This window comes from Paramisgurnus dabryanus, chromosome 7, assembly GCF_030506205.2.
Source record: "Paramisgurnus dabryanus chromosome 7, PD_genome_1.1, whole genome shotgun sequence".
Lineage (NCBI taxonomy): Eukaryota > Metazoa > Chordata > Actinopteri > Cypriniformes > Cobitidae > Paramisgurnus > Paramisgurnus dabryanus.
In genome coordinates, this window is record NC_133343.1 from 3021931 (window position 1) to 3038749 (window position 16819).

General features: G+C 35.4%; 1 protein-coding gene across 2 annotated transcripts; it reads left to right on the forward strand.

Moving 5' to 3' along the window:
* The first annotated feature begins 716 nt into the window (after positions 1–716).
* Positions 717–7447, forward strand: ssb (small RNA binding exonuclease protection factor La). 2 transcript variants are annotated; one of them, XM_065293820.1, is made up of 12 exons: positions 717–836; positions 2495–2555; positions 2637–2740; positions 3003–3177; positions 4282–4389; positions 4696–4799; positions 4970–5041; positions 5128–5170; positions 5251–5388; positions 6117–6309; positions 6394–6510; positions 6593–7447. In XM_065293820.1, exons 2-12 carry the CDS (start codon positions 2499–2501, stop codon positions 6685–6687), a joined length of 1206 nt encoding a protein of 401 aa, XP_065149892.1. In that variant the 5' UTR covers positions 717–836; positions 2495–2498; the 3' UTR covers positions 6688–7447. The 2 variants fall into 2 exon arrangements, with proteins under 2 accessions (XP_065149892.1, XP_065149893.1); XM_065293821.1 differs by having other exon boundaries at positions 747–836; positions 2499–2555.
* The last annotated feature ends 9372 nt before the right edge of the window (positions 7448–16819 follow it).

Here is a 16819-nt window from a genome sequence, read left to right on the forward strand (position 1 = left end):
GAAGCCATTGATTTTTGGTTCCTCAAAAAGCCATTTATTTCATACCTTTTTAGTCCAAAACTTGAACCAAAAAGGTTCTTCGGATTTTAAAGGTTCCTTATGGAACCATTCAGCCAAAAATAGTTCTTCAATGGCATTGTGAAACACCTTTATTTAAATTTTAAGAGTAAAGCAGTTCAATCAAATATACTAATAATAAATATTAATTAACAATAAATGTCATTTTTTTTACATGTTGTATTACTGCAACCTGACTGTAACAGAGGTTTCAAACCCTCCCATGTAGTATGAAATGTAAAATTGGCTTAATAGTTTAACACAGAAGACAGAACAGGCCAGGATTTTAATGCTGTGGATGAACATATTTTTGTAGATTCATATAGATTCTCTATCAGACAACATGGGACGGTGTATTGTATTGTCTTAGGTGTTTAGATGCATGAACACTGGATGCTGAGGCCTTCAACACAGTGTGAGTGTTTAATGTATAGAGAGATAAAAGTGACAGGAAAACAGTGACTTTAGTCTAGAAATAACAGTTTTGGATGCATTTCTTTGAATACTGGTTTATATGGTGGGGTTCAACTTTAAACACGGTAATTTGCGGTAGCACAAACTGAGATAAAATAACCGGGATATGACTGTGTAGATATCTGATCATTAAAAAACTACACTACCCATAATTTTCAGACGTCTGATTATTTAAAAACTACACTACCCATAATTCTCTCGGCGTGACGTCCTAACAAAGCGTCGCTGCACGTTGATTCACGGGAAAGGTTCAGCCAGTGTGAATCAGCCGCATTTCACTGTGATTAGACACACCAGAAACCAAAGTGAGTATTGCGTTTTTGAAAACTGCTTTGTTTCAGATTTTTACAGTTTTGATAGGGCTTCTGTGTAGACCCGACTGAAAAGCAGAGATGGGCGCGTGAACGCGTTTATTGTTTGTTTAATCTAACATGTGGCGCGCGTGGCGCATCTGCTTTAGAAAGACCTGAAATACTTATAATTTGAACATATGCACTATAACAAAGTTATACTAATTGTTTATAAACACTGGAGTAATTTCAAACGTAAGCGTTATATATATTTCAATATAAATCAGCGTGCGTTAGCTCTGTGGTACACGCACGTGGTTTCGGCATCCCCTGTTTTGCATGAATAGGAACACCACAGATTGCTAAACCTTATTGTAGGGTTTCAAGACAATAATGTCATATTTTAAATATCAGAAGTTCACGTACGTTCAGTACTGAGACTTACGGGCCATGTTGTCACACTTGATTGGTTGTCATATTGGGATCCAGACCTGTCAGATTTAAATATTGTAATATGCTAGCTTCAAACAGTAAACCAGCTATGACCAACATAATAATTGTAATTGATGAATTAAATTAAATTGCAGAGCACAATGAAAGTGTGACCATTATATAAATGCATGCTATATGTTAGCGTTTAGGCTGAAGATTTACTATTGACGTTACAGTTACGTTTTGCAGGTCCATACTGAAAAAAGCACACACAAACAAACCACTCAGAAACGTCCATTAACAATTTCTGAATAATTGATTGTTCCTCAAATTCTGTATCTTCGTCTGATATAGGCTCAAACATAGGGTCTGTTTACACACATACACACAGAGCTACTGAAGGAGCTGCTCTGAGAAGCAACCAATCAGAACGGAGCTCAAAATTATTATTCATGACTAGGGCTGTCACGATTATGAAATTTGGCTGATGGTTAATTGATTAATAAATTGTGGCGATTATGACGATTAATTTGCCTGTTTTATTGCTTTGATATTAAATTCTCGTACATTTTTTTGTTTATGAAATAATTTTCGCAAATTGTTGTGATTATTTAAATTAAATCTTTTGCAAGGTTTATCTGGCAATGAATATTAATGACCCATAACATATATTTAAAAGTAATCTGATACAGGCTCATTTATACAGGCGCTGCAGCTCCCCCTTGTGTTTTTTAGAGAGATGTGCAATCATCGCGGTGATCTGAAATCATCGCGATGAGGTCAAACAATTGCAATGAGACGATTATTTAATCATTGTGACAGCCCTATTCATGACCCTTTTAAATAAGGTAATAATAGACCATTTTATTCTGGGACAAATCCTAGGGTTGTATGGACATGTAAAACCGTTTCTGGTTATTTTTTGCACTTAATCAATACCATATACCTTCATCAATGCATTCTTTGGCATTTTGAAAATAATTGAAGTGTAACTGAATCCATGTTATGAAGATTTTATAATATATCAGTTTTAGTTAGGATCATGGACATAATTTTAAGGCAGGGCAGAAAGAAAGCAAATGGACTTTGAAACAAAAACATCTAACATCTAACCCCTGACTTTCACATATGTGAAATGTCATATTATTTTAAACTACCAGTTTACATTTATTAATAAAACTACTACACGCTGATGTGTTGAAAATCCCTTTACTAATATTTCTGGTGTTTGTGATTTTAAGAAAGATGGCAGACACTCAGGAAGCGTCTCCTCTGGAGAAGAAGGTGGCAGAACAGATTGAGGTGAGACTATGAACGCCATGCATTGTTTTTCCTTCAGTTACTTCATTCCTTAAAATGACACACATGTTTCTGTGTTTTCAGTACTATTTCGGTGACCACAATCTTCCTCGGGACAAGTTTCTAAAGGAGCAGCTACAGGTAGACGATGGCTGGGTCACTATAGAGACCATGCTCAAATTTAATAGGTAATTACAAGAGAAATCATCTTCCTGTAGCTCAGTTGGTCGAACATTGTGTTCGCAGTGCAACGGTTGTGGGTCGATTCCCAGGTTAACATGAATATTGATGACATACTCTGATAAAAAGTACCAAATGTCCACTTTTGGTGAATTTTAACTCTGCTAATGGCATTTTTATATTATAAATTGGCATCTTTACATTTTTAAAAATCTTTTTAAGCACCAGATTCGCGTTTGGTTTTGTTTGACATTACATTTGTTTTCCCAGGCTGAAAAGTCTCACATCAGACGTGGCCGTCATTGTCGAGTCGCTACAGAAATCTCAAACCGGTCTTATGGAGATCAGCGAGGACAAAACCAAAATAAGACGAAATCCCAACAAACCTCTTCCAGAGAACAATGAGGAATACAGAGACGCTCTCAAACACAAATCCATCTACATGGTGAGTGAATAAGAACAGTGACGTAAAGTAAAACAGATTATGGGTCAATGACATGACATGCACATTTTTTTGTCTGGGGATATTGTGTACTATAAGAATAACTTAATACATTTATGCCGTGTCACTTTATTCTATAAACCCTATTTAGATTATTTTTTGATAAATATGAATGTTTCTTTTGGTATCTAAAACTTGGCAACAGAGCTGATGGTGTAGTGGTACTCCAACATATACACGGTTTCAGCAGTTAAAAACATAAACAAGCGGCTGTCGTGGTCCGCACGTAACTTCCAGTAAACTCCGCTAAGAATAAATAACAACAAAGTTCTTTAAACGTAGTTTATTTATATAACAAGCAAAAAAACAACACACAGATTACCCAGGAAACCAAAACATTTGTTATTTTCGACGAGGCATTTGTTCAAGAGATCAGTTTAGCAACTAGTCACACCATTAAAACACGAAACCGGAAGTAAAGTTCGGATTCAGACGTGTATCGCGTCAGCGCACATGCGTCCAAAGAAAACATCTATAGTGCAGACACACTTTCGGATGTCAAAGTAGTACAACCGCAATCATGGGCCTTTTTAAGAAGTGAATTCCAGGTGGTCTTTATGGCTGAATGTAAAGTTTGTGGATATATTAGTTTTATGGTAACATTGTTTTAAAATGTAAACTTTTGCAGGATTGTAATTTTGAATGCAACTATCAAATAAACAAACAAAACCAGCAAGACACAAGGAGCATATATAAAACTTATCTGGCAAATACACAATGATCGGTTGTACCACCTGACATTTATCAAAATATTGTGAACAAAATCATGAAAATGTACCAAAATGTTGTTCAACACACAAAACTTTTTAAATGCATTGAATCCCGACTCAAAAATATGCATAATATCCATTTTTAAAAGAATTTTTTAGAAGATTTAGGAGCTTGTTTTGTTGTTGACCCTTTCATACAATTTTTTATACTATTATCTTTGTAAAACTTTACATACTTTATTTTTTTTATACACTGTGGTTGCACCTTAGATTGTACTTGAGGATACCGTTGTTTTATTACTGTTGTTTAAGCACATATATTGTTTTAATCCAACAGAAAGGTTTTCCCCTCGACATTTCGCTGGATGAGGTAAAAGAGTGGCTTTCTGATAAAGGAGCAGTTGAGAACATCCACATGAGAAAAGGACCACAAAAGACTTTTAAAGTAAGAGATTTTACAATTTTTGTTCAAGTAAAAGAATAAAGTGAATATTAAAATATTGCATGCATGAAAATGTCGCACATGCATTGCATTGACTACATTGCAGTACTGAAATTCATAGAAATCTTTGAAAACTTTGCACTGTTGGGCTTTGACTTTTAACAGTACTGCTGATGTTTTATTTTTAATAATCGTAGCATAAATCACTATGCTAGTTCGACTGGTTACTTCTTTAATACTCATGTATAGTATTCCCATTACACGTGTCATGATTTGCTCTTTTAGTTAAGCTGCCATTTTTGCTTCTAGGGCTCAATTTTTGCGGTTCTGGAATCTGAAGATGCTGCCAAGGCTTTTGTTGAGCGCGCTGATGTGAAAGAATTCAAAGGAAATGAGATGATTGTTATGATGAAGTAGGTGCATTACATAATACTTGAATAAAATGAACCATTTTTCTTTTAGCTCTGTGCATGGCGTGTTCCTGTATCATTTTTAAATTGTTACTTGTTATAATATTTTCATTAATTATGTTTCTATTTTATAACTGAAAGGATGTGAATGTACTGTATGAATCTGTTTGTAGAGAGGACTACTTTTCTAAAAAGATGGCCGAGCGGAAGCAGAACCGTGTGGAGGCGAAGGCCAAAGCCAAAACGTGAGATGACACAAAATATTAATTCCACAAAAAAATGCACAGAATGATGTTATAGCTGTTATAACGGTTTAAAATGTACATTTCAGTGATAAGGAGGTCAAGCAGAAGCAAGCCGAGGAGGAAGAGCTGGTAAATGTTATACAAAATTAAAGCACCGTGTAAGACCGGTGTGCTGGTGTCTGTAAAACATTGCTCTTGTGTTTACTCAGAAATCCCTAAATGACCAGAGAGGCTGTCTGCTAAAGTTTTCTGGTGAATTGGATCAAACATCAAGAGAAGATTTTCACAAGGTCTTCTCAGATCATGCTCAGATTAAATGGATTGATTTCACCAGAGGAGCTAAAGAGGTGAGAACTTAGACCGCCTCCATTTATCACTCTTTGAATTACATAATTTTCAGACTAAGCATTCACAAGTTTTTACGGCAATCCATGTTTCCGCTATTATTCACTAGGTTGGCGCTAACTTTTGTGAAAATCATGAAAAATGCTGGTGCTGGCTGGAAACGTTATATTTTTATAAAAGCTGGCGAAGAAAGAGTTAATGTTTATCATAATCAATTCTCTGAAATGTCCATTATATTTTGTCTAGTACATCCAGCGGTTAACGGATCACAAAACTTAGTTCAGATCCCATTAAACTTAAGGCTACAAGCAAACTACACCATGGTCTCTCAACATCGTCATCACCTCCAAGCTTTCGACAGCTCTTTCAAACAATTAAACACATTTAAAAACATGTTTTCTGATACTCTGAGGATGAATGTTTGTTGGGAATTGTGCTCATATTGCATTGTTTTTAGATCTTCATGCGTGATTGGGTTAAAAAGTTTAAAGTCTTAAATTGTTTAAAATCACTTAAAATGTAAACTTTTGCAAGATTAGAAACGCGTGCAAATGATAAGCTTTCTCTATATAAATTAGCGAATTAATCCGCAGATCGCATGTGTGCCGAACTCATTTTTTTATATATATATATATATATATATATATATATATATATATATATATATATATATATATATATATATATATATATATATATATATATATATATATATATATAATTTCCTCAGGGCACAATCCTATTCCACTCAAACGCCAAAGAAGCTTTGGAAAAAGCCCGCGAGGCTCAGGGAGGCGAGGATCTCAAGGTTAAAGATCAAGTCGTTCATTGGGAAGTGCTTGAGGGAGACACAGAAATGGAGACGTTGAAGAAGATCATTGAAGATCAGCAGGATACCATGAACAAACGCAAAGGAGGAAGAGGTAACAAACCCAACCCAAAACAAGACACGGGTTTGACTTTAAACTCGGGCAATCCGATATTTAAATTCATTTGTTTGACTGTAGGAGGTCACAGGGGTCGTGGAAGAGGGAGAGGAGGCCGCAGAGACCGAGGAGGAAGAGAACAGACACAGTTCCAGGGAAAGAAGACCAAGTTTGAGAGTGATGATGAGGCAGATGAAGGTGAATGGGAGTTTAATTCACATGAACAGTTGTTGTATTACTTCATAGATTAAAAAAACTGAAAATTGTTTTTCTTCAACAGAACAAGCCAGTCCAAAGAAGAGGCCGCTTGAGTCTAACGGGCAAGACAATGAAGCGCCAGCTGCCAAACAAGCTAAAAGTGAAAACAGTTCTTAAGGGCGAAGACACGTGGCCTTACTTTTGTACAGTAGAAATTTCCTTAAAGAAGTCCAGAAGATGCACTCAGACTGCTACACGACAGCCGGACCTTCTAAAATTCCCCATGATAAAGCTTCATAGACCACATTCATATGGAAATCTTTTTATTTTCTTAAGAAAGCATGCATGTTAGGTTCTATTTATTTGCTGTACACGCATATATAGTTACCAAAAAACCTTTACGATTTCTGCAAACCTTTCAATGTCCAGATTTCATGTCCGTTCTTTCTCAACCGTTTGCTGAAAGCGACACACGTGAGTTTAGGTTTCATTGAATCCAGTACTGTATCATTTTATAAGGCCTGCATGAGATCTTAAGGAAACATCTTTTGCTAATTTTTAGTGATCTGCTGAAAGATAAAGCTTTTTCTATGAGTGAATAATGTTATTATAAATTTGTTTTGTAGTTGAACTACTAAATAATTCAACAAATAATCTTGTTTTTCCTATATGTTGCTTAAAAGTCTGCATTAAGTGGTTACATGGGCGTGTAGATCTGGGCTCTTATTATGAAATGTTTCTTTTGGAAGTTTTTTTTAATCGACTTTTCGTTAAATCTCACAGCAGCCATTAAGCAATACACATGTCTCTTAATCTTAAGTGTTGTTTTAGATGCTATGTTTCAGAAATAACCAATTCAGGGTTTCAACAAGCACTCTTTTTTTCTGTAAAGAAGAAATATTACATTTGAATTTCAATAAAGGGTCTGAACGTTGAAGTTGTTTGTGGTGTTTTTTTCTTGGAAGGTGGAATTTTTTTTTACAAGATTTTGTAACCTCCTGAACAAAACAATACAGACAATGATTGTTTCCATTGTTTTTAGTGATCATCTAGTTCCCATCTTCCAGATAACCTCCCAACAAAATAAGCTTACATTTTATATTAAAACTAGGGATGCATAAAATACAAAATTTCTGTGCTAATACCAATATTCAGTTACTTAGAATGACATTTACTGATATTAATAGTTTTGCTTTTAACTCTATTTTGACTGATGTCCGATAGTGGGGGTAATGGTGCTTATTCAGCAATGCCGATTATAGGCCGATCTATCACTGCATCTCTAAATAAAAACAATGCAATTCTCATTATACACTGCAAAAAATATATACCTTTTTAGTATTTTTGTCTTGTTTTAAGTAAGAAATACCTAACAATTCTTAAATCAAGATGCATTGTCTTGATCAGCAAAATGACCTAAGAAATTTTGTTTTTAAACAAAAAAATTATTGAATTTGTGCTTAAAACATGCAACAACAAAAAATTGGTTAATGTGGTAAGATATTTTTTCTTGAAAAAACAGTTTAAGAAAAAGAAAAAAGAATCTTACCACATTGGCAGATTTTTTTGCTTTTTTATGCACAAATTCACTTTAATTTCATAGTTTTTGTCAAAAAATTTGACTACCGTTAAAATGTTTTTTTTGTTTTTGTTTTGTTTGTTTGTTTTAGTTTTCTCTGTATACTGTAGGTTAATTTAATGTTTTTTACAACCCAGTGAAGGAGTAGGCTACTGAACAGCTATAATTGGTCGGCCATTTTAATATTCAAGAAACCGCTAAAACCCAGATATTTTAATGAACACTTGACAAAAACTGAATTCTCACTGACTATTAATTTTTAAAAACAATGTGTTTTTATTTTTACTTTTTTAGGTGTTCTTTTTTTAACAATTGCTGAAACTATATCTTAGTACGTCTCACATTTTTGGATATGATGTTTTCCCATAAGTTGCTTTGTATAAAAGTGTCTCCTAAATGTTTATATCTGTATGTATATATAACAGACCGAATTTTAATAAATTTATACTTTTAATAATCTCATCAAGTAGGCTTTAATAACGAGAACTGCTGCGATTCATTTAAAGGAACCGTTTAGAGACAAACGATTCTAACGGATACGATTCCCGCGCGCTCACCTCACTGACTCGGTTTTCATTAGTTTTCAGAACAGCACAGTGGGAAAGTTATAAGTGAGTTTGTTGCTTAAACAAACACATCGTATGGCTTCAGCAGACTTTATACATTGGACATAAGTCATGCAACATAAGTTTGAACGACCAGGGTGAGTAAATAATGTCAGCCTTTATCACGCTTTTCTAAATTGGGTGAACAGACGAGGAGATTATAAACTTCAATTTTAAGTGAGGACCAAGATGGCGGGTTGAAATGTAAATTGCTTGAATAATATTCACATATCTAGACAAATTTCACCGTAAACTTTTGTTTTAAATTATATATATTATTTCTTGAAACAGTTCTTAAACATTTGCTAAATCCCAAACGTTAACAATTACCGTTTTAATTTCTTTTCGTAATTAAAACTGAGGTGTTGATGAAAGCAACGCCATTCATAAACCTATACATTTATATAAACCCATAAAAGTTAGGTGTAATAGTTTAACTATGACCAAAGTGGTATTTTTTAAGTCAACCAGCAGGGGGCGTAGTGACTCCATTTTGGTGTACATAACACAAACCTCAAAATGTTCCACTCCAGTTTATTTATTATAAATTCAGACCTGCAAAATTATGATTACTATTATTAAATTTTGTGGTTGTGTTCTTTAATAGTTTTTTTCTTGTATTGTTATAGTCAGTGTTCGAATTGAAGGGGGTCTGGGGGGGTCCCGGACCTCCTATAAGCCTTAAGGGACCCCCCATAAAGCACAAAAATATAAATTAGGGGGGTCCCCTGGTTTTTATTAAAATTAAAATACTACATGAATTTAAAATTCTCATGTTGCGTGTCACAAAGCGAAACTGTCTTTATATGTCCCAATTTCGCAATAAACTATTTCAAATTACTTCTGTCTGAAATAAATAAACTCGCAAGTGCGCCTCATGCTGTTTTCTGGAGGAATTGACAGACAAACAGTGGCAAATCTATCCTCTCAGTCTGACGGCTGGTCCACCCAGTCACACAAAATATTTTATTGGGGAAGCAGAAGAAATCACGCTTAAATGATAATAAATGATAGTCTCTTTAATACTTAACACCAGGGCACATAAATTCCACTTGAGCGTGTTTGTGACCAACCCTCATTGACGACAAGCACACATACGCGCGTTTGTGAGCGGCATTTACAAGTACATAAACCCTGTGCGTGTTTGCTGTGATTGTTTTTAATGATAGAGAACACGAACCATTTGATATTTCAGATGAAATAAAACTTATCACTAAGTTAAGCAGACTCAGCAGCACATCATCATTTCAAATCCGTTTACAAGATGAATTCTCTTGTTATGTTAAATATGAAGTTTACATTGCGTTGTGAAAATGATGAAATTATCTTCATACGTGCTTAATTCATAATGAGAACGTATTAATACAAGCTTTTTTATGCTGCTATATTATATAACAAAATAAACAATACATGTCATTTTATATACAAACTATAATTCTATCTTGACAAGCACGTTATCTGCTTCATGTTGGTCCGGTTTAATTCAGAGGACTCATTGCTTTGGTGTATTCATTTTCATTTTAAGCCTTTAAAAAGTAATTATGTTAGATGCAATTTTGTAATATTTATAGCTTAAATGATCTAATATAATTTTTAAAACATTTAAAATCATTTTGCAGAATTCTGCAGATTTTTCCAAAACATTTCCAGAGATAAAGCAAAAAAAGTCTGCATATTTCGTCTGGCCCTGTTTATCGCTCAAATACGCATCATTCAGAAATAAATAACTATATTTATAGAAAGTATCTTTTGCATGTGTTTTTTTAAACCTTGCAAATGTTAACATGCAAGCGATTTTAAACAATTTGAGCGGAAGATGTTAAAGTGGGCTGTTTTATGTGCGCAAAGACAAGGACGCGTCGCGCACACATACTTAAATGGACGCAAAACTACACTCATAAGCGGACGCACGGAGACGCGCGATTCCTAAAGCATGCAAACACAAAATTATTTGGAACTACCACAGTCGTGGCACCTATTCTCATAAAAACATTCAGTTATGTTTTAAAGTAAGTGCAATCAGTTCAGAAAGAAATCAGATGTTTGTGTTGGTCTGAAAGTAGCAGTTCTTTTCTGCTTGTGTTTCTGTCATTTATATTAATTAAACAACAGAAAACAAAGGAAAATCACTTCTGTATCTAAAAACAGATTAATTATTCGATGAAGAAGACAGTGTTATTATTCATTTGATTCTATTTATGTACCTAAATATATCTTACTTTATTTGTAACTTTGTTCTGTTCTATTTTTTATGCTCATAATTTCTTATTTTGTTCTTATGTTATTTTCCCACCCCCAGTTTTGCTGATCTGAAAAGTATTCGATCTATGACTCAAAAAACGCAATGTAATCCATTTAACCACTACTATACTGTATAGTAAAATTATGTAATTTAAAAATGAGGTCCACCCTATTTCACCCCTATTCTGTGTAAAATTTCTGCCCTTGCCAGTGTTTCACACTAATTTGAAGGGTAAAAAATGTTTTAGAGTTTGAGTTAAGGGTAATTTGGGGTTTCTTTGATTAAAACTGGGATCAGATGATTACTGGACGATCACATCTTACTTTGTGAAATCACAGCGACCCTATGATAAGGGGGTGGGGCTTGGCCAGGGGGTGGGGCTTAGCTAGGGGACCCCCCCATAAGCTTTGACATAATTCGAACACTGGTTATAGTCATATTATGTAATGCTGTGTGAAGCCAAAGAAATTTTTCTGTAATAGATGTTGATCCTCAACTTACTGCTTCACTGCATTGCAGTTTCGGTTGACATTGTTTTTGATTTTCATTTATCTGCCTTCACCCTTTTTACATAAGCTGTCAGAGGCCTAAAGAGATTCTGGCCGGTTATTTGTTTCTAGCTGTGGAAAAAAGCCCTCATTGAAGAGTAAAGGCCGGGTAAACCTTTATTTCTTCTATGCCACCCGGAAGTAATTTTAAAGATGAAAGACTAATCTTATAAATAATGTAAATGGGGACTGAGTCACTAACGTTTCTCACTTTTAGTATTTCACGAAAAAAGAGAAGATCAACCAAATGAGGGCTATCAAATTATGACCTTTTTTTGCGTGGTTGTGTGATGTCCTTTTACCATGATTGCCTTGATCTATTTTTGTGTTCCTATGCAAACTAATAATAGCTGTTTTATGATTACATTGAGTTCTCATTATGCCTAAGTATTTTTAGATGTCTCTCCTGTCTTCATTCATGTGACTTTAAGCAGTTTTCATGTGCTCCTTAGTGCCATCCCTTGCCACCATCATTTCGAATGCACACACAGTCATCGACGGCTGATGTCGTTCACATCAAAGTCAAACAAATGTGATACCAGGGTCACCGAAACCCTGCTATTCAGTGCACGTAAGAAACACATTATGTGACATCTGTGAATGTGAACGAGTTTACGATCTTCTGCAGAGATAGGGCCGTGCCTGGTGACGTGACGTGAATGCGACACGATTCGTTTGTTAACAAATTGCTTGTTGGTGTTTGTCATCCAGTACGCAATCCAATATGTTCAACACATCAATAGGAATTTCACAGCACTTGTTGAAATGCGGTAGATTGCGGTAAATCATGTATTGTGTTTGTCGGTGTCTCAGGGGTCTGTGCTTTGTAATTAGCCCACTGCATGTAAGCAGCCCTGCTTCACACTGATGGGAAACGTCACGTCACTATGTCCCAGCTTGCTGGTTTGCTGATGGACACCTATTGTTGCTTGCCCTTGAAAGTACACATGTAGAAGCAGCAATGGGCATCTAACCTTCCCCTGATGATTCGCCCTGTGTCAGGTATGGTCAATACCGGAGCAATCACTTCAGGCTTTAGGGAAAGAAACTGTGAATGGCTTTGGTGAAAGGATGAATGGACAGGAAGAGATCAGCTTGATAACGCAGGTTTAATTCCAGCCCGGTGCATTATGGGATAGCAGCTGTTAATAGTATTTTTAGTTGATAAAGTGTTGTAGGTGCACCTTGTTCATGTGTGTGTTTATGGGATGTCCTCTATCCAAGGTCATGGGAAAGATGGGGAATTGTTTAACACTGGATGTATATGTTTTGACTGAGATCTACTTTGACATGGGCAACGAATTGAATTAGTGAGGTACCTTCTCTGTTCTCCCAGAGGTTTGGTCTTGACACTGCAATGACAAGATGATTAATTTCTATTTTTAGGCTTGTCCAGAAACATCATGAAACCTCAAATGACTGAAGAGGCAGATGTTTTGTGCCTTCCTCACCTTTTTTTGCAGACAGTCTAAATTTTGAAGAAGATTTTATCCGAAGCGACTTGCAGCGCATATAGACTGTTTCAGCAGTAACAACATAAACAAGCGGCTTTCGTGGTGATCACGTAACTTACGGTAAACTCTGCGAAGAATAAATAACAACAAAGTCCTTTTAAAGTAGTTTATAACAAGCAAAATAAACAACATGTAGATTACATAGGAACGCAAAACATTTGTTATTTTTAACGAGGTATTTGTTTAAGAGTTTAGTTTCAGCAACTAATCAGACCATTAAACAAACAGAAACCGGAAGTAAAGCTCGGACCAGACGCTTATCGCGTCACCGCACGTGCGCCCGATGAAACGGTCTATAGACTGTTTCATCGGACACACGTGCGGTGACACGATTACGCGTCTGAGTAGAACTTAACTTCCTGTTTCTGTTTGTTTAATGGTCTGACTAGTGGCTAACAAGTATCACGTTGAAAATAACAAATGTTTTGGTTTCCTAAAGACGAGGGAAGACAGCGATCATGGATTACCGCTTTTAATGGGAGGTTTGGCAGCCGATCTAAAGTTAAGATTGTATACATTATATATTAGTCCACATTTTACACAGTAACATTAGCTAAAGCACTATTCGGAATGGATTAGTTTTCCAAACGACGTCCCGCACAACGTCTGTGATTTTTATGTACCGATTCGGACGGGTTTAAAATTCTCAGGCTATTCCAGAGTTGGGAGTGTTTGTTTCATGCGTTTGGACTAGGGCCGGGACTCGATTAAAAAAATTAATCTAATTAATTAGAGGCTTTGTGATTAATTAATCGAAATTAATTACATATAAATATTTGACCTGAGAAGTTATTTTTTCACATGGATTTTTAGTATACCATGAATAATGACTGAATACATAAGCTTAAGCAACAAAATATTGTTTATTTTTGTTCAACCAAGTCGTTTTACCCGGAGTCGGGCTAACGTCCACGCTAGCTGCTATATGTTTTGCATTGAGATGGCTCGATGTGCTGCGGGTGATATGTGAATTCCTTGTTGCATTATAGCTTAAACACAACCATGCTCTTATCGACGCTTCCATCCGTTCGTTTTTATAAAAAAATTTCCCATCCACGGGGCCAACCAAAGCGATCTCATCAGCTTCTTCGTTCATGTTCACTGTGGTTTGTTGTTGTCTGAAGTCATGAACGCTAGTTGGTGTTCCAGTATAATCGGTCCGCCGAAACTCATCCAATGAGAAATGTTCCGCGGTGCAAAAATAAGTGCGATTAAAATGCGTTAAAAATTTTTAATGCGTTATTTTTTGTGTAATTAATTAATCTTAATTAACGCGTTAAAGTCCCGGCCCTAGTTTGGACATTGCAGAAGATCACATGCTCTGGATACGCGTGTTTGTAATGTTTAATATTTTGCTTTAAATGTAAAATTATTACAGAACATGTCATTTATTCATTTAATTTTAACATTGTACACCATATATAATTTAACATCAAAATAACATCTACAAATCCTACTAAAGTAGCCTACGTGTTTTATATAACTGGCTGCTTATAATAAACCCAAAGAAATGAAGAAATAATGATTAATAACAATTTATTGCAATTTATTATCTTTATTAATTAACATTACCATTCCGGAATTAAACAAAATATGGTTGAGTTTGCCTTATACTGATATTACAGTGGCCAGTCTTAACAGTGTTTGGTATTCAGCTCGTCTTGATGTAATTATTTTATTTCGCCGAATGTAAAAAAAAATCCTGAATAAATGTGAAAATATACGCACATTAGTAAGACCTTACTAAGCCAAAACACAACAAAAATTGTGTTTTCAAAAGATATTGCGGGCAAACAAAGACATTTGCATCCGGATGGGATTGAATTTCTCAGAGGACCTCTAATGGCGCTTTTCCATTGCATAGTACTCCACGGTTTGGTTTAGTTTGGGTCGGGTCAGCTTACTTTTGGGAGCTTTTCCACTGGGTCCAGTACGTAGTACCCAATACTTTTTCTTGATAAACGTGATGTGCAAACATATGTGGTGGCCAATTTAAATTTTATTTAAATAAATAAATGTATGGAAATGTACAACGAACTCTCACTTGTATAATGTCACAGCAGTAGGCAGCGCAGATATAACGACACGCCTATAATCCCTCCCACTCCGAAGTGATACTAAACTCGATCGAAAAGCTAACCACGCCAAAGTGAGGTGAGCTGACCCGACCCTAACTTAACTAAACCGTGGGGTACTATGCAATGGAAAAGCGCCATAAGTTCGACGAATAAAAAATTGCTCTTGAATTTTTACGGAGGTCATCAGAGAAAAACACAGACATGACTGATTCCGACGGGATTAAAAACACAGAGGACCTCTGAGAAGCACGATTTTCTCAGAGGTCCCCCTGTAAAACTAATCCCGTCCGAATAGGGCTTAAGTGTAGTTTTTAATATGCTTTTTTTGAACTAAGGTAATCTACGTGTTTGTTTATTTTGCTTGTTATCAGGAATAAACTACTCTAAAAGGACTTTGTTGTTATTGATTATTAACGGAAGTTACATTTGTTCCACGAAAGCCGTTTCTTTATGTTGTTACTGCTGAAACCGTCTATACAAGGGATTCGAACCCTGATGTGAGTGGTTTCATTGGGTTACAGAGGAAATGTGTTACATGGATACTAGTAAGGATTTTTTGCTTCACTGTCAAAAAGACATGGTTAAAATATATAACCCCAGCTGTCACTGTGGCGATATCCTTTCAAAAAGTATAGCTTTGCACCCAAATAATCCATATTAGTACATCAGAGTTACATATTAGGAACTTTAAAGGTAAATTTGTACAAATTGTATACATATCTGTACCTAATGGTACATATTAGGACCATTTTTTCTAATAGCGTCTAGCAAATGATATTTGGGCCATTCCTCCATATCGGTGCCATTTCTGTCCCCAGGACATTGTGTATAGAAAATGCAACTCTAAAATAGATTTTATTATTAAGCAAAGTGTCCTGCATGTTAATCTAACACCAAATTTAAACTATATAATTTAAAACATTAATAAAAACTACAAAGAAAAAAAAAAAGTTATCCGTCCCTGCCATCTCTATCTCTATACTTTAATATGAAGCATAGAATTCTTCAAATATCAATTTTTTTGCGGGTCCATATCTCATCTTTGCTTTTTTATATTTTTTCCCATTGGAAAAAGTAATAATATTTTAGATAAAATGCACATTTTAGTCATGTCCCTAGGATTTCACTCAGTCCTGTTACCCAACACGTTCTCCCTCTGAAAATCTATGAGAATATTTCACAAATCACATAGACAGAAAGTGACATCATCTGGATCTTCTGAAGGCCATGTGAAGATCAAAAGTCACTTTTCTTCTTTTCTTTTCTTTTCTTTTCTTTATATTTTATGATATTGGTGCTATGATTGAATGTCAATCTTAATGTTCAGTTCTGTTACCTATATTATTTCTTTGATGTTATCGGTTTATTTCACTAGAATTTGCTCGGTGTCTTCATGCAATTAGCACACATTTAATGCAGCTGTATTTCATGTATTAGCCAGGTCTATGTGAGGATTTTAAGAAACGCCGGATGCAGTGTTGTCGTGTAGACTCAATTTGGGTTATATCACCGCCTGCTGGTGTGGCATGCTCTTGACAGCGCTTGATGGCGTGTTTTTGGTTTTTTATGAGAACAGAGATTTCTTTTAATCCGAGCATGTGTGGACGGGATTTTTTGGAGAAAAAACTCCGGTTATAAAATACCCATGTCCGTATGGACTAGGCCTAAGAAACCATGTTAAAAAATAAATAAACTAGTTACCTGAGATTGACCAATAATCATTTTGAAAATTAAAATATGTGT

Coding starts and splice junctions, on each gene's coding strand:
- ssb (XM_065293820.1), top strand. CDS start 2,499: ATGGCAGACACTCAGGAAGCGTCTCCTCTGGAGAAGAAGGTGGCAGAA. Junction 3,178..4,281: donor AACACAAATCCATCTACATG/GTGAGTGAATAA, acceptor TTAATCCAACAG/AAAGGTTTTCCCCTCGACAT. Junction 4,390..4,695: donor GACCACAAAAGACTTTTAAA/GTAAGAGATTTT, acceptor TTTTGCTTCTAG/GGCTCAATTTTTGCGGTTCT.